The sequence below is a fragment of the Silene latifolia genome, chromosome 7 (assembly GCF_048544455.1).
Source record: "Silene latifolia isolate original U9 population chromosome 7, ASM4854445v1, whole genome shotgun sequence".
Classification (NCBI taxonomy): Eukaryota; Viridiplantae; Streptophyta; class Magnoliopsida; order Caryophyllales; family Caryophyllaceae; genus Silene; species Silene latifolia.
In genome coordinates, this window is record NC_133532.1 from 42,215,150 (window position 1) to 42,241,308 (window position 26,159).

At 38.8% G+C, this 26,159-nt stretch overlaps 1 protein-coding gene across 1 annotated transcript; it reads right to left on the reverse strand.

Moving 5' to 3' along the window:
* Positions 1 to 21,658: 21,658 nt before the first annotated feature.
* Positions 21,659 to 24,936, reverse strand: LOC141590003 (uncharacterized). The gene is made up of 5 exons (XM_074410621.1): positions 24,542 to 24,936; positions 23,952 to 24,311; positions 23,123 to 23,549; positions 22,171 to 22,429; positions 21,659 to 22,107 (listed from the first exon to the last, which is right to left on the reverse strand). The coding sequence occupies exons 1-5, from the start codon at positions 24,934 to 24,936 to the stop codon at positions 21,659 to 21,661; spliced, it is 1,890 nt and encodes a 629-aa protein (XP_074266722.1).
* Positions 24,937 to 26,159: the final 1,223 nt, after the last annotated feature.

The following is a 26,159-nucleotide window of genomic DNA, read 5'->3' on the forward strand; positions in this document are numbered from 1 at the left end:
CTTTGGGGGAAAGAGCCAGATGGGGAAGAGAGATTCTATGTTTGGATGTTTGGTTTTTTAGATTGAGAGGATGGTAGAGGGAGGGAGGGAAAGAGAGGACGAGAATGAAGAGAGTATGTTTTTTCACACTTTTAATTATTAGATTAGATGTAAGCTTGTCTACAATGTGAAATATAACATTCTAGAAAGTTCCTCGCCAGACCGTTGTCGAATAATTAAACTAACACGTATTCTCAAACAGACGCGCTGTTGCTTGTCTTGATTGATGCAGCGCCGAAGGCATCTCCTATCAGGGAATATCGGTAATGTCGTACTACACCGCACTTGGAGTAAAAGTGGCAGTCTTGACCATAAAGACAACTAAGGTTGTTTTGTCAAGTACTAAATATCTAACCTATGGCGAGATCTGGAGTAGCATGTTTAGCTGCTAATTGGTGGTTGAAATACGACGAGTATTTGATAAAATCATTTGGTGTTGGAAAGTTAATGAATACTATGATGATGCAGTTTATTGCACCACAAGAACTTATTTTGTAAGATATTTTAGTGATGACAACTAATGACAACAAGGCAACAAGTTACTTGCTATATTGTTTGGGCTCCTGTAGTCATCTTTAACATTTGACCAAATGTATTTTAGTTGCTCTTCATCTCTCATGTTGTCGTCTCCTTCTTTGGTTCTGTTTGCCAAAAAAAATGTGCCTTGGTGTCGTTGCACCGCCAAGAAGAATGTTTGAGTAGTTTAGCAAGGCTTCTTGGCAAAATCGTGTTTTAAGTCATTTTCTCCAGCTTTGTGGTGACTATTATGCACGGTCCACCATTTGAGTATATAGACCAATTCCTTTTTGGTTTCCATACTCCCGGCTTATTTTCGCTTACTCCCGGTAGGTTGGAGCAACAACTTGCGCTAATTGTACTACAAAATCGTATGAGCTATACACATGTACCCTCATTCTAATTGTGCTTGTATAATTATGTCTAATTGATAGCCCGCACCTCTTTATAATATAGCAATAATGACGTGTTCTGCTGGAAATCTTTGAATGGCACCGCTTCTATGAACTCTATTCCTTGCGAATGTTAGTCATACTTTCCATCTATACTTTCCTTGCGAATGGCAGTTGCGCTAATTTAGTAACAACCGACTAATAGATGCACATTAAATATCGTGTATAATTAACTATCTTTTCTACAAGACTATGTTGCTCACTTTCTATGCACTATTTGCTTTGGCGCATCATAATCTCAAAGCTAAAACTGTAAACGGGCGTGGGATTATAACTTCGACTTTATTACCCCAGATCGGCAGTCTTATACACAAAATGTACTATGCACAGAACTGTTAAATATTCGCAAAGTTTCCTAAAATCACAGAACCACAGATCGGGGCTCCGCGCCCGGGAGGGCGCGGCGCAACGACTAGTATCCAAAAGATATCAAAAACCTAATCCATACAGACATTAATAAATTGGTAATAATGCTTACAGGTTGGTGAAGTTGGCCAGACTTGCTGCTTGTGGTTCAAAATGTCTCCTAAATTTGGTACTCCTTCCATTAAATTTCAAACACACCATTTCTCTTTTACACGTTTGTCAATGCACCAATTAGAACGTAAATATCTTGAATTTTACATTGTAAAAAAATATAAAAGCTTGATATTCTTATTGTACTTATAAAAACGAATCCGACAAGATCCCATATGATTATATTTTTATGTTATACATTGCCTAGAATTTTGAAGATTCTCTCTATTAGTGAATAGTGTCAAAAAATGAAATGATGTGTTTGGTTTTGAATGGAGGGAGTATATGTTTTCATAATTATTGTGCCTATTTTATTATACTTGTTAAATCACGTGCACCAATTTACTCAATCTTGCGCATTTTTCCGCCTTATTCCGACTTTACCCCTCTCGCTTTTCACACACAATTAGAGAGCACAATAATAAAAAGCAAAGAAATCTCAAAAGAAAAAAAGCGCGGATTTGGTCCCATCCTCCCTAGTCCCTACCACCCGTCATAAACTGACCGACAACCGGGGGGTTGGCTCGTCGGCTGACGGAGGGTAACGCACGGTGGTCTGGGATTGTGAGGAGGACATTTTCCAACAATTGATATGGTGATTCTTATGAATGTTGATTGCTAAAATGCAAGTAGTACTTCAATTGGCATTAAAAGTTGTAAGAACATCTCCAATTGTTCTCTTTAAGGACCTGCTTGCCATTTTTGCAAAATGATAAGCATGTAGCTTATCATTAGAGATGAAAAAAATGAGATGTAGTTTGCAAGCATGGTAGCTCTACCAAGCTACATGCTTGCTTTGAAAATAAAATAAAATGTAAATTCTCATTGGATAAAAGCAACAATGTGGAACTCATACAAGTTACAAGATGTTGTAGTTCGTCATTGGAGCAATACGTAGCTGAAAAGCAAGGTAACTTAAAAAATCGATGTGGCAAACCAAGCTACAGTATATTGTTGTTGTCCGATGGAGATGCTCTAAATATGCTGAAAGTTTATAGTCAATTCAAATATTGTTCTGCATCGAAAAACCCTAATTGTAAAATTCATATTAAAAAAAAAATATATTCATTTAATCGATTAAAAGACATGAATTGTTGATAAAATGACGAAATTACTTCTGATATATGTGAATCTAGATCCATAATTGACGAACTATAAAGAATGGGTGAAATGTTAGAGTGTGAGAAGGTGGAGAACTTTTTTTATTTTGTTTTAAAGATGGAGGGTAGGATTGGAATATTAAGGGTAAAGTGCGCGAGATTTAGTAAACTGGTGCGTGGGATTTAGCAAATACGATTATATATTGTAACCATATTTAATAGTACCTCATTTTATAGTATTCGTACTCATTTTATTGTTTTTTATGCCATTTTCAATCAATTTGTAATTGGTCTCTTAATAAGTTTATTGAGAGGCCGTCTCTTAAGAGAAATTAGTGTCGTCGTGTGTAGGGGTGTGGGAAAAAATTGCAATAATGGAATGGGAAAAACCGAAAAACTATATCTTTTTTCGGTTTGGTTTTCCGAACTATTCGGACCAAGTTGTCCGGTGAAGCAAGCCGCTATCTTTGAGGTTGGGAATTTTTCAAAAAGGTTAATCAAATCGTTTTACTAAAAATTAAAGAAAAAAAAAAGTATTCAATATAGTACAAAAATCTCTCTTTCGTGTCATTTTCCAAATTCATCTATTACAAGACTAACATATCACCTAAATCAACTTATAATAATAATAATACTAACTAATAGCTAGCGGTAAAGTAGGGAATCATATTCACATGGAGAAAATAAATTATAACTATCACCTAAACAAAGATTCTATTATATTATCCAAAGGGGTTGGGTTTTTAAGTTGATTGATTGTTAAAAACTAAACTAAATTAAGTAAAGCGTTATCCTTCTTACGTTTAGTCTAATAAAAATTTGATTAAATCAATAGAAAATTAAACATAAATAAAGAAAAGAAAGAAATCCCCCTACTACTAAGAGAATAAAAATTCTCTAAGTTTTCCCTCCAAAAAGCATCTAGCTAAATAAGGTAATAAATAAAATTTTCTTTCATTACATTATTATCTTTTCAATGAATATATTCTTATAAATAAACTCTAATTTTTTAAATAAATTCATAATTATGATTTTTTCATTAAAATAAAATAAAGTTGATATTAAATTATAAAGTATAAGTTGCTAAATTTTTCAGTAATGCAATAATTATTACTGTAGTCTGTAGAGAATAACTTGACACATGCTTACTATTAGTTTCGTGACAAAAAAACATTCACTAAAAAAAAATCACAACTTAAATAATTTTTTTTATTAGTTTTCTATTTCAACTTTTTTTGTTTCATATTAAAATACAATGGAGTGAACTGATAAATATTAATGAGGTGCAAGTTTTAAAATTATAAATCCTCCTATATACTAAGAGAATACAACTTTTCTAAAATTTTCCCTCAAAAGTGCTCAAACTTATATATGAAAACAAATTAGATTTTCATTTATTAAACTAATTTTCCATTTTAAATAATTTATATATAAAAACGGTATCTCTTATTATTAACTTTGTGATGAAAAAAATTTTTTTTAAAAAAAATTGATGTAGTTAAAATATTTTCATAAAAAACACAATTCATGGAATTATTCAATTCTTTTGATTAATTTAATACTCCCTCCTATTCTCTATTTTCTTCCCTATTTCCTAAAACGGATTATTCAGGTTTTCTTCCCCTTTCCTTTTTTGGAAACTTTTAATCTTATTTTATTCATTCCTCTCTCCTATCACCAAACCCCACCCAACTCACAATTCTTTATTTAATTCCTAATTATTCATTTCTCTTTCCTATCACCAAACCCCACCCAACTCACAATTCCTTATTTTATTCATTCTTCTCTCCTATCATCAAACCCCACCCAACTCACAATTCATATTTTATTCTCCTCCTTAATTTTTGTGCCCCATCCAAAGGGGAAGAAAAAGAAGAATAGGAGGGAGTATTAGTTATTTTTTACAAAAAATCGCAAGATATAAATCTAAAATCTATAACTAATACACTAAAAATTAAAAGGTCTATATTTACCGCGCATTTGCACGGGAACTACACTAGTTATATATGAAACGATTAATGGTTAATGGATAACACCATTAAGCAAACCATTTATTATTGTAACAACCCAGATTCATTATGCAAAAGATAACAATAATCTTTCCTTATTTATTAAAGCAACAACTATATTGCTTACGTGTCATGAAGCCCTTAAATGAAGGAAAAGTAAACAACAATCATTTCACATATTCTCACAATTTCAAAACATGCTAGCTGCCATACTCCATTATGCTGACAATTCTATCACTTACTCCTTCCCCATTTCTGATTCTTTTTTTTCCATTTTTTATCAGCTTTCTTCATCTTCTTCCTCCTCACCTTCATTCGTCAACATCATTTCCCTCTTCGTTTTTTTATTAAAAAATTACAAAGTAAAGAAAAGAACTATCTTCATTATTCATATCCTAACTGTGTATATTACTTTTCTGTAACTGGGCATGTACCTGTGTATCATGTTAATGTCTGTATATTTGATCCTTTTGTTACCCATATATCATGTTAATGTCTGTATATTTTTCAATAAATTATCTTATATAATATAATATAAATTTTTTGTATTGTTGATGATTTTTCTAACTACAATAATGTACAAAGTAAAAAAAAAAAAAAAACAATAGGTCTCCCTTCAGACAGTCATCTTTGTCTGAAGGCTTCAGACGAGCCATATGTAACCTGTAATGCCCGTATATTATGGGACCCGGAAAGAAACCTTAGAATGCGTGAGAGGACCTTAGACTAGACTAGAGGTCACTCGGGAGTGAAGTATAACTATAAAGTGAACCTAGTATAACCTATACTAGACTTAGTAGAGTTGTTATAATGTCTGTTTATAGAAGAGTCGTCTTAAAACTGTCATAACTTGAGATCTATATATGATATTGATGTTATTCCAATTGGAGGTGATAGCTTGTTCTCTTACGATTCCAACGGTAGGTCACATGCCAAAAATGACCAAGAAACGAGTGAGATATGACTGTTTTACGAAAACTGGTCATTGTTGAGAACTGTGTCGCACTCGACCGAGTGAGGCTCACTCGACCGAGTGGACTCGGCACTCGACCGAGTGAGTCCACTAGACCGAGTGGACTTGGCACTCGGTCGAGTGACGTTGTTTCAGAACACGGGATTTAAACCATTTCTTCCCTAACTCTAAAATCATTTCTATCTTCTTCCTTATCTCACGAAACTCTCTCCCTTCTCTCTAAAACCCTCACAAACACCATATTAGGGGATTCAAGCTTGGTTTAGTGGATTTCTCACCTTCCTCCCTCCTTCCTCTTGATTTGTAAGTTAAGATCTACCCTTTTCTAGTCTTATGAACTCTAACTTTTGGGGGTTTTCAATTGGGTTGATTAATTAGCAATTAGTATGGGTTTATGGGTAATTGGAGGGTAATAATAAGGGGTTTTGTATTGTATAATAAATTATGATGTATTATGATAGTTGTTATGTGATTATTGTAAGATGAGACGGTTTTATGAGATGGATTTTTGTTGTCTTGGATTAGCTTATGGAGTATGCTAAAAGGTAGGTTAATCCTACTCGGTTTCAATAATGTGGTCATTGCATATGTTGTGGTTAATGTTGTAATTAGTGTCACATAATTAGAGTAATTGCATTATAACATATTTAGTGGTTAATAGTATCATTAAGGAGATAAGAATGTTTGTTGGATTGCATTATAACATGATATTGGTTAAGATGACTTGATAAGTCGGTAATTGGCATATTGTGTGGTAACTTGCATTTATTGTATCGTCTTGTATATCGGAGGACATGGTGGCTTACTTGTTGTTATGGAGATGTAAGGCGGTTGGGAGACCGTCTTACGCTTAAGTCGCCTCTTGGAACTTCCCACTCCAAGAGGGGTGTGCACATTAATGGTTTGAGTTATGGAGGGACTCGCGTGGTTGAGACAAGACGTCTGGCAGGGGATCCGGTTGGCTTCCGGACCCGGTACGTCTGTGTGTGTCCCGGTACTTATTTGTGGTTGTTGGTATGTCTGGGCGTGCCCCGGTACCAGTGTGGTTGTCGGTATGTCTGGGCGTGTCCCGGTACCGTGGTGGTTGTGGGTATGTGATGGGGGTGATGTCGTCGGGTCACATCCAATCAAACACATTTATAATACTCAATAAACAACTAGTTAGTGGTAAGTCGAGGTCGATCCATGGGATGGTGTGCTTTGGGTTCTAAGTTTATCTATCTCAGTTTATGCTAGTGTCACAATTTGTTTGGGTTTGTAGTTGTGTTCTAGACTAATGCAAGCAATAAAATAAAACGAGGATAAAGCAAATAAGGGTGTAAACAAGTAATTAAAGGTACTAGGATGTCATGGGGTCATAGGGGATTCATGGGAGTTGATCATACAAACATGTTCACAAAGTTGCAAGCAATTTATGTTGTAAAGGAACCGAGTTGGTTTATGTCTTACGGTTCTTAGGAAGAGTTGGGTCCCGGAGCCGAATCGATTAGATTGTACAACACCTACAAGTCGACTTACTTTCCTCCTAATCACTTCTATGCATGGTCTAACAAGACTCAAGTTGGTTTATATCTTACAAGTCAAGTTGAATAGATAAAAGATGGTTGTAAATGTAAGGATTCATAGGCTTAGCATTTCATCAAACATAACATATGCATAGGTTGACACCACAACAAGCAAGCAATTTTAATCATGGAAACATATTAGATTAAGCATGGTTAATCCCCATGTTTACTTCCCTTAATTACCCACTCATCCTAGCTAAAGGACTACTCACTCATTATCATGGGAAACATGTCATTAATGGTGTCAATCATCACAACAAGTATAAACATGATAGTAGAATGAAGAAATGAACAATAAAGAGTAAAAAGTAAAGGAATTATACCAAACTTGAGATGATCCAAATAATAAAGCAAAGAATAATAGAAGAAACTTGATTGATTGATGGAGGGTTGTCAATCCTCCAATAATAACCCAATAATCTTCAATTACCCAAAAGTAACAAACTTGAACAATAATTAAGGAAAGATTAATGTGTAATTTGTGGAAATATTAAAGAGTAATCTATTCTAATCTAATCCTAATCTAATCTAAGAGAGTTTTCTAATGTGGAAGCCCCCTTTGATTATCATCAAAATGGGGTATTTATAGTAGTGCTTCATTAGGTTAACTAAGGCTAAACTAGTAATTAACATTTGTAAGTTCTAAGCAGGGAATCGCCAGTATTTCGGAGAGATGGGCATCTTTGCTGAGGACGCCACGATCCGCTCGTCCAGGAGGGGAATCCGCTCGGATTGTTGCAGGGGTGGACGAGCGTCTTCAAGGCTTGGACGCTCGGATTCAGGGCTTCTTGGACGGGCGTCTTGCCTCCTTGGCCGCTCGGATTCTTCTTCAGAATCCTTCTCTTCACTTACTTCTCATTCTTGAGAGATTAGTCTTTAGTTCTTGCCTTTCCTTCAATACTCGTTCAACCAAGATCGTCAATGTCCTTCCAAATAAGCTCAAGAGACGGGAATTTCCGCCTAATTGTCTCCTTTCCTACAAATCAAGCACAAAGCGATAGGAAAGCAAAATAGGAAGCATTTGACGGATAAAATGGCTATGGAATGTTACATTAGTATGCAGAATGGGCTCAATTAGGGGACTAAATGTGCACAAATAATGTTCACATCAAATATCTCCAAACCGAACCTTTACTCGTCCCGAGTAAAGAGGTGACTAAAACTAGACCTTTATTTAAACTATCCTAATAATATAGCCGATGTGAGACAATTAGCGGGTCTCACTCCGCCCCTTCAACTCACAACAAGACAACCATGAGGTAGGATGCCTTCTTGCAAGGCAAGGTGGGTCTTGCCAAAATGGCGACACATCCAAACATTACAGCACACAAAATCAAGTAATGGATGCATCTACAAAAGAATAGCCACTTTCCTCATCTAAGTGGCGGAAATTATCTACAAGGGAAGCAATTCAAGGGTACACACTCCTTCATAGATACAATTTCTTCAAACTACTAAGCCTAGAAGGATACCAATAAATCACCTCCAAATTGTGTCAAGCTAGGGTACCTTTGTCCTCAATCGTTAAATGCTTTTGTCAAGAGTAGACTCCCTATGGTGTTAGAAACACTGGAGGATCGCGGAATTCCCCTTCTTGCCTAGACAAGAAGAAGGGTCTTCCCCTCTCTACCATGCACAAAAATGGATACGGTGGATAAAGGGATCAATAGGATTCGAGTTTCATTTGGGAGTTTGCTTTTTTTGGTTGTTTTTCCCCCAAATTTCTTGTGGCATATAACATTTGAGAACAATTTCTTGCCATTTCTTTTGATTTTTGGCAATTTAATACTTGACAACTTTTCAACTTCTTGAATTTTCTTTTGAACATTTTCAAATTCACCCCAATTAGTAACGAGGGTGCCTTATATTTGAAGCATAGGAGTTTTCATTTTGTTACTCCTCTTTTCATTTGATGCAAATTGCTAACTTTCTTTCACTTTTTATTTCATTTCTTGAACTCAAATTTGAACAATTTTTGTGCCCATTCCCTTTGATGACAAAATATATGGTAAAACATGGATGAATGATGGTTGCATGGTTTCAAGGGTCACCTTGGAATAAACGGTAGCCAAGGAGTTATCACACCACAAGGTATTCTTGACTAGGCCTTAATCCATGGGTCAAAGGATACTAGCATGACACATCCTAGGGTGTTTTACAAGTATTCTAACAAGCAAAGTCTTAAGAAGAAAAAGCTTCTACTAGGGCCTATATACACTTGTCAAGCTTCCCAAGTAGACGGTTTCACAAAATTTTTCTAACATGCAACTACATGCCATGATGCAACTATCATATATACATCCTAATGCATATGATTCTACCAACTAATATGCCAAATAATCTAAATGCAAGTCCTAAATTCACATTGTTTATACCGCATCAATCAAAATAAAGCCACATAGTCATTAACATAAAGAGGAAAAAGGAGATTGAAAAGATCATACCATGCGGTCTTCAATATCCCCATATCTCGGATGTGGCGTAGTCGATCAATGTGAACAAGGATAGACAAACATAATATATACAAACAATATATACAAGACTACACAACAAAGGAAATGAACTTGTTTTCGGATTTTCAATTTTTCAATTTTTTTGATTTTTTCGAATTTTTTGATTTTTTTTGGATTTTTGAATAAAAGTCAAGTTAGAATTTTCCATCCCCACACTAGTATGGGCATTGTCCTCAATGGCCAATATGATAGGAAATTATGCAAGTATGATGCATGATTTCTAGACTAAATGCAAGCTATACTAGGCTACACTACATGATGCATGGGTTTTTGTTATGGCGGAGAGCGTAATTTAGATTACCTCCCGTTGCGTATGCATGTACTTCCCCAAACCAAAATAGACATTATTTCTAATGTCTTAAATTTCGGGGTAGTTCATGCACACGAAACTATAAATTGTCATTTTGGATTTTTCATGTGGGAACAATAAAAAGAACACCTTAATGGGGCCAAGGTGTTAGTCCTCCGTGTTGCTACGACTCTCCAAACAAACCAAAGACAAATATTGTACAAGTTAACAAAACATTAAATTCTTTCATGAAAATTGAAAATAAACAGAGGGGATAAGGAAACTTCACTTAAGCTTGAGATGGGTGCCTTATGCCCGCTCCATCTAGCTATGAAGAGATCTTCTAGAGATCGCCATCATCCCCCTCTAGGTCACTATCCCATATTTCCTTGTATGCATCACTTGTATTAGGGTCCATGAACTCGTGTTCTTCGCTATTAAGCTCCACCCTATCCCCACCGCAAGATTTGTCGCTCCCTTCATCTTGTTGCCCATTTGCCCCTTCATTTGCTCTTTCCGAATTTGGGAAGAGTATATCCATTTGTGCCCAAGAGGGAAACACTCCCTCCTCACTAATCTTCCCTCGTTGAATCATATCGTGGAATTGAGGGTAAAGTGCATAATAGTTGTCCACGGTGGCTTCATATTGTCGGAAATACAAGTCTTGGAGAATTCCCGTTACAAAGTCATCACGGGGGAGGATGAAGGGGTTAGGGTGGTTGTATGGTTGATATGGAAAAAGGTAGGGAGGTATCTTGATTTTCTCATCTTGATGTTGTTGCTCTTGTTGTTGTTGGGGATTTGGGGGTGGTGGTGCTTGCCTTGCTTGGGTTGGGTTTGCGGGGATGAGGTAGGATGGGATCGGTGATAGAGGACCCCTTCTTGGTGAGATTATTGGTAGACCGGTCATTGGTAGGTAGATTGGATCACTCCCCTTTGTTATCCACTTGATCCTTTTATCAACCCCCTCAAGGGTTATCCAATGATGATGCACAAGAAGGAGGTCTTCATTTATCCTTGTATTCTCGGAAAGAGGAGTGTACTCATTGTTCTCATTAAATTTTGGAATGAAATGCTTTGCAATCTTTGTAATGAGCCCTCCATTAACGATGTGTTTCATCCCATCATCATCTCCGTTTCTAAACTTAGCCCACTTCTCAAGTAGTACAAGAGGCGCATTAAAATGGTACCCACCCCTTCCTTGGATATCGAGATAAGACTCCATGAACACAAGATCGAGTTCGTTCACAATTTCCGGGTCCCGGCGTGCAAGGAGAGTGCCGGAAAGGAACCGGTAAGTGAGTCTCAAAATAGGGTTTTGAATGTGGAAAGCTAGACACTCCTTGATGTACATGAAATCTCGGCCGATCATGGCTCTCCATAGGGGTGCAACACTATATTTCTTCGGTTTTGATGTCCGGGTAGGCGAGACATCAAGACCAAGCACATTAGCAAATTCCACTAGAGTCATCATTCTTGAAACACTTTCCAACCTAAATTCTATGCAAATCGTTCTATTCAAGGTTGTGATTTTCAAGAAACTTAAAAATTCAAGAACAAGGGATCGGTAGGTTTGCTCGTGCATGCAAAATAGGGTAGAGAGACCAAACAACTCAAAAAGGGCTTCCATTTGATGGTAAATCCCAAGCTTCTTTAAAGTTCTATGACATAAAAACTTTGTAGGGAGAATGTTCTTACGAAGAAGTCGGTGAAAAACGAGCCTTTGCACATCATTTACGAATTCAACATTAGAGAAGTCATCAAGCTTGGTAAGATCCACAATTTCTTCATGCTCCCTCCTTAGAGTGTTGATGTGAGAAGTAGAAGAGCTTCCTCTTACTCTTGGTCTTCTTCTATCCCTAAATGAAGATCCCTTTGGTCCCATTCTTTGATTGTGGAGTTGGAATTTTTGATTTGTTGAAGTATGGAGATGCTCTTTGTGGATTGAATCTTGCCTTTGAAACCCTAGAAATTGGGGGTTTTTGTTTTTGTGGAATGAAAGAGATTTTGGGATATGCTTTGGAGTCATAAGAAGGTGGGTTTTTATAATACAAGTGGAAGGAAGGCTGATGTGTCACAAATTGTGTGGTGGGGAGAATTAAAATTGTAAAAATCGGGAGTGAAGGCCGCAGGGAGACGAGCGGATTCGGGCCTGGGACGCTTGGATTTCCTTGATTTGGGACGATCGGATTCCTGGGAAGACGCTCGGATTCTCTTACAGCGGAGTTTTTCCAAAAATTGAAGCAGCCAAGACGAGCGGATCGAGCTTAGGACGAGCGTCTTTTCTGATGTAGGACGAGCGTCTTTTCTTAAAGACGAGCGGATTCATTACGAGAACTTTTCTTAAAGTGTTGCGGCAAAAAGACGAGCGGATTCTTCTTCGACGCTCGGATTCTCTTTGGACGAGCGGATTCTCAATAAGACGGGCGTCTTTGTACAAACCGAGCGGATTTCCTCCTTAGGCGCTCGGATTCCTTGCTGCGAATTCTCCTTGATTTCCTTGACTCCGATAAAAAGCTTCCCCACACTTGAAAACTAGTTCCTTCCTTCATCAAAAATCATTAGTGACCCTCCCTCACTTACTCTCATGGAAAGAATTTATGTTTATGATAAAAGGAATGCAACAAAATTATAAATACAAGTTAGAGGGGTTAGTATATTTACAAGTGGTGGTTTAGGGAGGACTCCACCAAACTCTCCCTTTGATGATTCCTTCAAGGATGAGGAGGCCCGAGGTAGGTGACCTCGACCTCTCCAATAAATGCTCCCTCATAATATGGCTTCAATCTTTGACCATTGACCTTGAATTTGCTTCCATCTTCCGCCTTGATTTCAAAATCCCCATACTTTCCAACCTCGGTGATCACATAGGGACCCATCCATCTAGAGTTCAACTTCCCGGGAAAGAGTTGATATTGATGTAATACCCGTCCCTTTAGGGACCCTTTGACCAGCGTTGACTGTCCTTGGGGGCGGGAGTAACCTTAGGGAAGTATGCTAAACCAGCTTGGGGTGCGTTTTAAGAGTGGTACTCGATAGAGTAGAGGCTACTCGATCGAGTAGCTAGGGTACTCGATCGAGTAGGGGGCCACTCGATCGAGTAGGTTAGGTACTCGATCGAGTGCCCGGTTTTCAGCGAGGGTTTTATATCGCGTTTTGTTAAATCCGCAAATCACTTTCGCCACTTTCCTCCTATCCTTCAGCCGCCTCTTTCCCTTCCCTTCACCTCAAAACCTCCATGGATGTCTTTTGAAGATTCTTGAGCCTTAGGAGAGCGTCTCTTGAGTCGGGTAGCGGTCTCTTCTTTGAGTTTCCCTATTAGGTATGTCATATTCATCATCCGTGCCTCTGCTTCTATAGTTAGGGTTTTGCTTGTAGTAATAGATATTTGCATGATGGTAATAGGCTTTGCTTGGTTGCTGGATGTGTTATCGGTCGGCATGGATTGGTTGCGGTCGCTTAAAGGTAGGTTCGCCTACTCAGTTTCTGTTGACGGTCTAGTGTGTCGGTCGTTGTGGTAGTGTTGTGCTGGTTTGATATAGTATTTGTGTGTGTTGTGATTGTGGTGGTGATCGTTGTTGATGGTTCTCGAGATGCGTTCTCGGCTGAGTGGGGTCACTTGCGGGAGTGACTTCACGCCCTAGTTTCGCCCTTCGTGGAACCCGCCACGGGAGGGGATGTGCACATTAATGGACAGGGTTATCGCTCGTACGATGAGCGGGGCTTAGGTGGGAACGGCTGCGGTCCCCCACTGGCAGGGCTGGTCCAGTGGACAGTCAGTGACAGAGTTGATTGGGTTGTGGTGGCTGTGATTGGAGTTGGTAGTGTTGTTTGTATTGTTGCTTGTAGTTGTCATTGTCTTGTCTTGTCTCAGTACTGACCTTGTTTGGTTGTTTGTTTGTTATGTGTCTGCCGTGATCCCTTATGGTGAGCAGTCGGTCTTAGCAGGTGTTGATGTTGTGGATAGCTGGAGTCCGGGCAGGGATGAGTCTTCACGAGATATGATGGTCATAGCGATAGTCTTGAGTTGTACTGTTGTATTGTAATTTTGGTTTGAATCAATTGTAATATAACTTTAGTTCTTTTATTGACGTTTGGTAACTGCTTTCCTCGGGCAACCGAGATGGTAACACCCTTATATGCTAAGGAAGGCCTAGTTAAGGCTCCTCTGAATATGGGGGTGTTACAATTGAGAATTGAATAGAAGGACTTTATCCCCTTTGTGCAAGGCTTTTTGCTTGATCATCTTGTCATGGAGCAATCTTGTCCTTTCCTTGTAGATCTTGGCATTCTCATAAGATCGTAGTCGGAATTCTTCCAACTCTTGAATTTGTATCATCCTCTTTTGACCACTTAATTTGAGATCAAGGTTAAGGGCTCGGATTGCCCAAAAAGCTTTGTACTCTAATTCGATTGGCAAGTGGCATGCTTTTCCATAAACAAGCTTGTAAGGAGAGGCTCATATGGGAGTCTTATAGGCCGTCCTATAAGCCCAAAGAGCGTCATCAAGCTTTGTGCTCCAATCCTTTCGGGTCTTGTTTACAACTTTCTCAAGAATTTGCTTGATCTCTCTATTCGAAACTTCAACTTGACCGCTTGTTTGAGGATGATATCCTAAGCCGGTTCTATGTTGAACACCATACTTGGTCAAAAGGGACGCGAGTTTCTTTTCATGAAAATGCGTTCCTCCATCACTTATGATTGCTCTAGGGACTCCGAATCTTGGGAAGATTATTTTATTGAAGAGCTTGGTGACCGTCTTTGCATCATCGTTTGGGGTGGCAATTGCCTCCACCCACTTTGAGACGTAGTCTACGGCCAGAAGGATATACTTATTCCCATTGGATGTCACAAACGGCCCTTGGTAGTCGATCCCCCAAACGTCGAAGATCTTCACCTCTAGTATGCCCCTTTGTGGCATTTCATTCCTCCAAGAGATATTCCCCGTCCTTTGACAAGCATCACAATGAATGATAAATTCCCTTGTGTCTTGAAACATCGTAGGCCAATAGAAGCCCGATTGAAGAATTTTTTCAATGGTTCTCCTTGCTCCATGGTGCCCACTGTAAGGTGACGAGGGATGCACCTCCGGTAGAGCCCATCACTACACTCTTTGTAGAGATTTGGGTCATCCCAAAAGTACCTTTTTACTTCGAATAAGAACCTCTTCCTTTGGTTGTAGTTCAAATTTGAAGGGAGTACTCTTCCAACGATATAGTTGGCATAATCGGCAAACCATGGGGTGATGTGCCTTTCAAGTTGTGTTTGAATGGCCATCAAGATATCGTCGGGAAATGAGTCATTGATCGGCGTTTCTCCTTGTTCATCATGAAACTGGATCCTTGACAAGTGATCCGCCACTACATTTTCGGCTCCTTTCTTGTCTCTTATTTCCAAGTCGAATTCTTGAAGAAGCAAAATCCATCTCAACAACCTTGGTTTTGCCTCCTTCTTTATCAAGAGGTGTCGGAGAGCACGGTGATCCGAAAAGACAATCACTTTGGATCCAAGTAAGTAGGAACGGAATTTGTCCAAAGCATAGACAATGGCAAGAAGCTCTTTCTCGATGGTATCATAGTTCACATGGGAGGGATCAAGAGTCTTGCTTATATAGTAGATGGCGTGAAGAGCTCTTCCTACCCGTTGGCCAAGAACCGCTCCAACGGCGTAGTTACTAGCATCACACATAATCTCGAACGGTAGTTCCCAATTTGGGGGTTGAATGATCGGTGCCGAGATTAGTGCTTCCTTGATTCTATTAAAGGCTTCAACACACTCATCAGTGAAATGGAATTGGGCATCTTTAAGTAAGAGTTGAGTGAGGGGTTTCGCTATTTTTGAAAAATCTTTTATAAAACGGCGATAGAAACCCGCGTGACCGAGAAAACTTCTCACCCCTCTAACATTCACGGGAGGTGGGAGTTTCTCTATCACCTCGACCTTAGCTTTATCGACCTCGATTCCCTTTTCCGAGATTAAATGACCCAAAACAATTAATTCATTGACCATGAAGTGACACTTTTCCCAATTTAAAACAAGACTAACATCTTCACATTTTTGCAATACAAGAGAAAGATTATGCAAACATGAGTCAAAGTCTTTTCCATAAACGCTAAAATCATCCATAAAAACTTCCATTATGGTCTCTAGGTAATCGGAGAAGACACTCATCATGCATCTTTGGAAAGTGGCGGGGGCATTACACAAGCCAAAAGGCATCCTCCTATATGCAAAAGTACCATAAGGGCATGTGAAGGTGGTCTTATGTTGGTCATCCGGGTGTATAGGGATTTGAAAGAATCCCGAATACCCGTCAAGGTAACAAAATAACTTGTTGGAGGCTAACCTCTCAAGCATTTGGTCAATGAATGGTAGGGGGAAATGATCCTTTCTTGTTGCGGAATTCAATTTTCGATAGTCAATGCACATACGCCAACCGGTGATCTTCCTTGTGGGTATTAGCTCATTCTTTTCGTTTGTCACCACCATGGTACCTCCTTTCTTAGGTACCACTTGAACGGGGCTAACCCACAAAGAGTCCGATATGGGATATATGATTCCCGCATCAAGTAATTTCATAACCTCTCCCTTGACAACTTCTTGCATGTGGGGGTTTAATCTCCTTTGAGATTGGATGGTAGGTCTATGGTCCTCCTCTAGATGAATTCTATGCATAAAAAAGTTGGGACTTATCCCCTTAAGGTCATCTAGACTATAACCTATAGCCTTTTCATGTTGCTTCAACACATCAAGCAATTTTCCCAATTGGTTTTCATCAAGTCTATCATTAACAATCACGGGTTTGGTCTTTGATTCATCAAGGTAAGCATATTTCAAATTTGGGGGAAGGGGTTTTAAAGTAGGGATTTGTACCTCACTTTCCTCCTTTGAAGGTTCATTGAGAATTTGCTCCATTTCCATTAGACACTCCATTCTCATGGCATGTTCAACTTGTTCTTCGGTCTCATCAATCTCGTCATACTCGAATTCCATGACGAATTTCTCTTGCTCTTGGGCTTGTAAGATGTCTTCTAGGATTGATTGCTCATGTTCTATAGGTTGATATGCTTCCACAAGGATGTTATGTACTAATTCGGATTGCTCATGAGTAAGTTCTTTGTTAGCTAGAGCGGCCTCAAAAAGATCTACCTCCAACTCCCAATACATATTTTTGGCCTCACTTGCTTCCAAGGCTTCCAATGCTTGCATGGGGTCTTTGAACAAAGGTATACTTAAGTGGTCCTCTACAAAACAATCTATAAGATCCATCTTGCAAAATATCGAACAACTTGAAAACAATTAAAACAAACCTTGAGGAGTTTTACTTCCCCAAGGCAAAGAAAGACACAACTAATAACAATCTAAGAAAATCTAAATCAAGTTAACACCGTCCCCGGCAACGGCGCCATTTTTGGTCGTACTCTCTTGGGAGGTTTTATTTCGGTACTTGTCGTTAGGAGCACCTAGACCAAAACAATATTTATAACTTCACAAACAACTCTACTATTAGTAAAGAGGCAAGTAAAGGTCGGATCCCAAGGGACGGGTATTGAAGTGCAATTTTCAATTGTAAGTAGCGGTGTCTAGGGGTGTCACAATTTGGGGTTGGAATAGAAGATCACTAAACTAAATAGCAATGAAAGTAAACAAGCAAGATGATTTAAAAAGGGATGTAAACAATTGATAAAAGGCACTAGGGTGTCATGGGGTCATAGGGAATTCATGGGAATTGATCATACAAACATATTCTCAAATTATAAGTAAGCAATTATTGTTGTGATGGATCGAGTTGGTTTATATCTTACAATCCTAGGAAAGTTTGGGTCCCGGAGCCGAATCGATTAGATTGTACAACACCTACAAGTCGACTTAATCTTCCCTACTCAACTATATGCATGGTCTAATGAGACTCGAGTTGGTTTATGTCTTACAAGTCTCATTGAAAAGATAAGTGATGGGTAAAAAATGCAAGGATTCATAGGCGCGCATTTCATCAATCATAACATGTGCATAAGTTGAGATCACAACAAGCAAGCAAATAAACTATGAAAACATATTAAATTAAGCATGAATCATCCCCCATGTTGGTTTCCCCTAATTACCCATTAACCCTAGTTAAGGAAACTACTCACTCATTATCATGTTGACCATGCTAGCAAGGTTGTCAATCATACCAACAAAGTAAAACATGATGAATAAATGAAGATGATTAACAATAATTAAAAAGGGATTAAGAGAATTATACCTACTAATGATTCCAATAATAAAGCAAAGAATAATAGAAGTACTTGATGATTGATTGGAAGGTTGTCAATCTCCCAATAATAACCCAAATAATCTTCGATTACCCAAAATAAAAGATGAACAAAAGAGAGATTAAGGAAATGAGATTTGTATTAAGACTTGATTAAAATTTGATTACAAGATTAAAGAGAGATTAGATTGATATAAAGTACACTAAAGATTGATAAGAAGAACATGATTCTCTAATTAGACTAATGGGGTATTTATAGTAGGGATTAGGTACACAAATTAGGGTTTACTAAGGGCTTAAATGACGATTAAGTCCTTGAGGAATCGCTCCTCTCAGAAAAATATGCGAGTCTCCTTTTTGCTGGTCTTTCCGAGATATGCGCATCCTTCATAGAACAAGGAGAAAATGAAAAGTTGCTGTAACACAATCCGAGCGTCCAAGGCACGGGACGAGCGGATTGTGGCCTTGTTGGACGAGCGAATTGTCTGGCTGGACGGGTGGATTGTGGCGTTTTTGGACGGGCGTCCCTCTGGCAAAGACGCTCGGATTCCTGATCTTGGACGAGCGTCCCGAGGGCAATCCGCTCGGATTCTGGGTCAGCTTCCTTCTTTTCTTCTTTTCTTCCTCCTTCTTCCAACAATCCTCGGGGATTTTGTCAGAGATGCAAGGATCTTTTATCATCATTGCCCAACTACTATAATATGTACAAAGGCCTTCTAGTCTTGTCTTCTCTTTGATGCTTGGTCTTTGAATTCAATCAATTTAGCTCTATTTTGCCATGAAAATTCAAGGTTTGCACTCCTTTCCTACCAAGGGAACAAAACCTCAAAGAATATGCAAAACAAAGGACTAAAGACAATAAATGACCTAAATATGCACTAAGAAGCATGGGAACAAGGCTAATTCGGGGACTAAATATGCTCAAATAATGGTCACATCACCTGTGTCGATCCATATGATATCCTTTGGTTATATGGGGAGCAGGTTAAGTACAAGTTGTTTGGTTAGCACGTGGGAGACGGGATGAGCTTGATGAGTCACGAGAAGAGTATAGTTGGCTAGAAAGTATAGTTGTCATGAGTTGTACTTTTATTCATTTGTTTACGTTCATGTATTCACTAAATATTATATTTATTTATAAAATGTTCTTTTATTGAAGTTTTGAAACACTACCTCGGGAAACCGAGATGGTAACGCTTCAATTATCTTGGCCGGATAGTTCGGGTGTTACATAACCATTTAAAATGACCGTTTGAAATGAGAGTTTGTGAAAAAAAAATACGAAGAACAATAAGCTCTCAAAGTATTTATCATCTATAAATAATAATATCGTCCATTGGATTTTTTAAAAATATTTTAAATTCTAAATAAATGTACTTTATAGTATTGATTAGAGTAAATTATAAATTACACCCACGTCAAATACACATTTTTACATTTACTCCCACGCCAAATTTTTTTTATTAAATTACACCTAAGTTAATAGCTCAGTTTACAAATTGCACCCAATATCGGAATCCGGCCAAATTTCCGTCAATTTTCAAATTTTCTTGGTAAAATATAAATTTTTGGACGATTTTGCCCTCCTTCATTCCTTTATTAAGCTGATTCTTGTTTCCTCCTTCTTCATTGCCTCTTCATCCTTCTTGTCTCTCTTCCCTAATTTTATTTCCCTTCCTTGTGTTCATCATCTCAAGGTAAGTCATTCCACATTGTTTTGTTTTGATTAATTGTGTTCAATTAAATCAATACAAACCCTAAAACTAAGAAATACAAACCCAGGAATACAAACCCAAACCCAAACCCAAATTGAATCAAAACAATGTATTTTTTGCTATCCCTTTTTGAAGCTTTCCATTCTGAGTAGTCCCAAACATCAAGGCTGGTGTCATGTTGAAGACGCAAAATATCAAACAGGCTGGAAATCTTGGTGACTCCCTTCAAGGCTTGATCCACTCTCTTCTCATAAGCTTGCAGAAGGTTCGACTCTTAATGGTCTATGCTCAATGCGACGACCCTCTAGCTCTCCTTGCAAATTAAATGATAATACAGATCGTTGAGTATCAAGCTCCTTATCTGAGTTCCTTCACTGTTGATAATAAAACGTAAACATCACATACTAGAGCACAGAATTGTTGGAAAGTTAATTCGTAACAATGGAAAAACCAGACAGAAACTATAAAGAACAGGAGACAGAAAATGACTTATCGAAAGGAAATGCAGCGCCGTGGTATGGAGGCCACTGACTTGAAAACTATATCGGCACGACCGTGGTGGTAATCGTCTCTCGCCGGTAGTTCCCCAAGGTTAACACTGCGACACCCGTACACAACCACTCGTGTAAGAGAGCCTTGGAACAGACAGAAACGAACCCAGAAAAACTCAGAAGCAGAAGTATGAGATATTTGAGAGAGATAGAAGAGATGTATGTATTTGTGTGTTGAAGTGATGAGAGAACAGCTCTATTTATAGTCGAAAATAGAGCTGTTACAGGCAAAAAAACGGAGGAAATAAAGGAGACAATAATTCTCCTTAATGACAGTCAAACGGGATTAATGGAGAATAAATCTCCTTAATCACAGAGATTTTGTTTGACTAAGATCCGTTACTGGACTCCAAATACACACACAGGCCAAGCCCAAAAAGAAAGATAAAAGGGGGCCTTTGGCCCGCACCGCAGGTGCTCTACCCAAACCCAAACCCGAGCCCGAGCTCGAGCCGGGCCGGGCCGGCGCGCGCGCGCGTGTGTGTGTTTGGACCCAAACCCACAGGCCCAACAATCACCACAAAAGCCTCCTTGGTCCAATCTCTTACCCAACATTGGACCAAAGGCAATATAAACACATGACAAACTCTTCTCCTCACCGATGTGGGAGAGAGTATGAACCAAAAACCAAAGAACTTGGTTTTTCTTGGCATCACACTAACAATCCCCCACTGATGATAAGAAAAAGCTAAAGAGAAGTTTCTGGGCAAGGAAGGATTGGATACTTAAACGTTCAATGTCTTTCGACTTGAATTGACGTATTAGTGAAATGAGGCAACAACTTACTTTCAACAAGAGAATATCTTCCGATTTGAATTCCTTGTCGGTCTTCGGTCATTGATTCCCCCACAACACATATCATACCTTCAAAGACTGTTTTGTTCCGCGATTTCAAGTGCAACGCTTTTAAAGCCATGCGTTTACCCTGGTTTAGGTGAGTGCTCTAGTGAGAATTTTATATTCTCACATAGATGGTGGTTGAACCATCATACCCCCAAAGGTAGCTCAAGTGCTTCTCAGTAGCACTTCTCATAAGAGCTATTAAGGACAAAGTCCAACCTCATAAAAACACAATCCATCAAGTGCGTCTCAAAGCACCACCAAAATTGGCTATGGATATCAAATGCCATAGGAATGAGCTATAGAGTCCATCAAGTGTATCACACTCAAACTTGATTTAAGGACTTAAGCCCCATTCCCCTCGACATGTCAAGGACTACTCTCCTTGTTAACCCCTTAGTAAAGGGATCGGCAAGATTACGTTCGGACTTCACATAGTCCAAAGCAATTACTCCATTTTTCAGAAGTTGTTTTACCACACCGTGCCTGATTCGAATATGTCGTCTCTTACCATTATAGACATTATTCTTAGCAACACCGATAGCTGCTTTACTATCACAGAGTAGGGAGACTGGTGCTACCTGTCCCCCCCACATGGGCACGTCTGCTAGTAAGTTCCTCAACCAATCTGCTTCTTGACCTGCCAACTCAAGAGCAACGAACTCAGATTCCATGGTAGAGCTAGCTATACAAGTCTGTTTTGCAGACTTCCACGATATAGCTCCTCCACCCAAGGTGAACACATAACCGCTAGTGGAATGAATTTCATCATTACCTGCAACCCAATTTGCATCACAATATCCTTCTAATACAGCAGGAAATTTACTATAATGCAAACACAAATCAACTGTTCCTTTCAGGTATTTAAGCAGACGACGAAGTGCATTCCAATGCTCGGCACTGGGGTTATGTGTATATCGACTCAGTCTACTAACAGCATAAGCAATGTCTGGTCGAGTACAGTTCATGAGAAACATCACACTTCCTATAATTCTAGCATATTCTTCTTGTGAGACACTATCACCCAAGTTCTTACACAAGGATATACTAGCATCATAAGGAGTTCTAGCAGGTGTAACATCAAAACTGTTAAACTTCTTCAACACTTTTTCAACATAATGTGATTGACTAAGGGATATACCACTTGGGGTTTTCACAACTCTAACTCCAAGGATAACATCAGCTTCTCCTAAGTCTTTCATCTCAAAACGTGATGACAAAAATTGTTTGGTTTTATTTACAACAGATAAATTGTTACCAAGAATTAACATGTCATCAACATATAAGCATATAATCACACAATCTGATTCAAACATTTTAGAATAGACACACGAATCAGAGTTGTTAGTTATATAGCCATCGTCAGTCAAAGTGTTGTGAAATTTCTCATACCACTGTTTAGGTGCTTGTTTCAGACCATAAAGTGATTTTCTCAGTTTACACACCTTACTCTCTTGACCCTTTACCACAAACCCCTCAGGTTGCAACATATAGATCTCTTCATTTAGGTCACCATTCAAAAAAGCAGTCTTTACATCCATTTGATGTACTACAAGATCATGAATAGCAGCCAAAGCAACAAGAGTTCTAATGGTGGAAATTTTAGTCACAGGTGAGTAAGTATCAAAATAGTCAATATCTTTCTTTTGTGTAAACCCTCTCACCACAAGTCTGGCTTTGAACCTTTCTATTGTTCCATCAGGTCTCATTTTCTTTTTAAAGATCCATTTGCTACTAATGGGTTTACTACCTTTAGGCAAATCGGTTAACTCCCAAGTCTGATTAGAAACAATAGAATCTAGTTCATTTTTAATAGCTTCTTTCCAAAAAACAACATCTATAGATCTCATAGCCTCATCATATGTTTTTGGATCATCTTCTATTAAAAAAGCAGAAACAAGCTCATCAAAAGCACAAATATCACCTGCGTTTTCAGATAAGTGAAGTCTGATAGCATCAGTTCTGATGAAATCACTCCCGTAGCTCTTTTCAACTCTGGGCCTTTTGCTCCTTCTTGGTTCAACTGCATGATCCACAGAAGTACTAGTACTCGCATGCGTAGAACTGTCAATAGGGTTAACAGGCACAGTAGAAACAACAGGGGCATCGGGTAGTGATACTGTTTCCTTCTTCAAAGGAAATACCTGCTCAAAAAACTCGGCATCTCTAGCCTCAGATATAGACCTGTCACTTAAAGACATGAACCTATAAGCAGAACTGTTTTGAGCATAACCAATGAAAACGCAGTCATAAGTCTTAGGTCCAATGGTTGGCCTCCTAAAGCTAGGTAAGCCTACTTTAGCCAAACACCCCCACACTTTAAGGTAACTTAAGTTAGGAGCATAACCTTTCCACATCTCATAGGGTGTCTTGTCTAGTTTCTTATGAGGTACCCTGTTAAGAATATGACAAGCTGAAAGCACCGCTTCCCCCCACATATCATCAGAAAGGCCAGAACTTAAAAGCATAGCATTCATCATTTCTTTCAAAGTTCTATTTTTACGTTCAGCTACTCCATTCGATTGAGGTAAGTATGGTGGGCTCTTTTCATGTATTAAACCATGTTTCTCACAAAAATCTACTAAATAACCAGAGCCATACTCTCCTCCTCGATCGGACCTGACTCTTTTAATCTTCCTATCAAGCTGATTTTCTACCTCAGTTTTAAACTTTATAAACATGTCCTCAGCTTCACTTTTATTTCTAAGCAAATATACTTTGGTATATCTAGAAAAATCATCAATAAAAGTAACATAATAATGTTTACCACCTCTGCTCATGGTGTTTTTGAAGTCGGCTAGGTCGGTGTGAATTAACTCAAGAAGACTCGTTTGTCTAGTTGTAACAGGTCTACTAGGTTTCTTAGCAAATTTGGCCTCGACACAACTAGGACACTTCTCATGAGTTTCTGAAGATAACGAAGGAATAAGCGACATAGATTTGAGCTTTTTAATCGAATCAACATTCACATGACCTAATCTACCATGCCAAACATCAATAGACTCAGCAATATAAGCAGAAGTAGAAGCATTATTATTAATGATAGGAGAATCAACATTCAAAATAAATAAACCCCCACAGAGATAACCCTTGCCCACAAAATCCCCATTGCGCGACATTACAACCTTGTCAGCCTCAAAAACAAGTTTCACACCAGCTTTGTTTAGCAAGGCACGGACACGAGGTTTCGACGCAAAGTAGGAACGTACAAAACATTATTTAAAGCAAGAGTTTTCCCTGAGGTTAGTTTGAGAAAGATCTTGCCTTTGCGGTGATAACAATGAGAAGAAGAGTTACCCATGTAGACACATTCACCATCAGCAACATCTTCAAATTCAGCAAAGAGATCCTTGTTAGCACATAGATGCCTTGAAGCCCCTGTATCCAGAATCCAATCACTAGCATTTGCAACCAGATTAGCCTCAACCACTACAGCAGCAATAATGTCATCCTTTTCAGCAACGTTAGCTTCAGCAGCAACTTTCTTTTGAGGACATTGATAAGCTTTGTGACCCGATTTCCCACAAACATAGCAAACCAGATTTGGTTTCTGGATCTTTGAGGCGAGGTTTGGTGAATTTCCCTTGACCGACTTTCTTGACATTCGACCCTTGGATTGACCCGACCGGACTTTAGCCTTTCCCTTACCCTTGAACCTATCTTCTTTTGAAGACCCCGTTTCAACAAGATTGGCTTTGTGAGTAGTAAGAGACAATTGGGTGACTTATCTTTCAGACGATTAGCTTCTTCCTGTCCTCATGTGGCCTACTAGCTCTTGAAGGGACAAATCTTTCTTCTTATGTTTCAAATGGTTCCTATACTCATTCCGGAAGGGGGAATTTTTCTAGCAAAACATTAGCCAAGAAAATTTCATCTAGTTTCATTCCCTCATTAGTGACATCGGCACACAAGTTCTCATAAACATGAACTTGCTCCATAATTGGTTTGTCATCTACCATTTGAAACCCAAGCCACTGCCCGACAACATATTTTTTCTTACCCGCATCGTCAGCCCCATATTTTTTCTCTAACAATTCCCATATAGTCTTAGCAGATTTATGGACCGAAAATAAATCAAAGAGGGTATTCGACATATGAGTAAGGAGATGGAACTTAGCAGTTTTGTTATCCTTATCATGTTTCTTAATAGTCTCCTCATTCGACTTAATGACATTAGACGAAGGTGGGGTATTTTCTACACCTAGCAAATGTAACAAAGCGGGAGGGTGAGAAAATAAAACATAGTCGATTTCTAATTGTTCAAAATACATAAGCGATTTACGAGACCATCTTTTGTAGTTCATACCGTCTAAGGGTTCCAATTTCGACAACTCGAGGACAGAATTTTGTTTGAGACGGCAGCCATTGTTACGACAAATTATATAGTTTTCAAATTGTTGGAAAGTTAATTCGTAACAATGGAAAAACCGAACAGAGAAACTATAAAGAACAGGGAGGCAGAAAATGACTTATCGAAAGGAAATGCGTGGCACGCCGTGGTATGGAGGCCACGACTTGAAAACTATATCGGCACGACCGTGGTGGTAATCGTCTCTCGCCGGTAGTTCCCCAAGGTTAACACTGCGACACCCGTACACAACCACTCGTGTAAGAGAGCCTTGGAACAGACAGAAACGAACCCAGAAAAACTCAGAAGCAGAAGTATGAGATATTTGAGAGAGATAGAAGAGATGTATGTATTTGTGTGTTGAAGTGATGAGAGAACAGCTCTATTTATAGTCGAAAATAGAGCTGTTACAGGCAAAAAAACGGAGGAAATAAAGGAGACAATAATTCTCCTTAATGACAGTCAAACGGGATTAATGG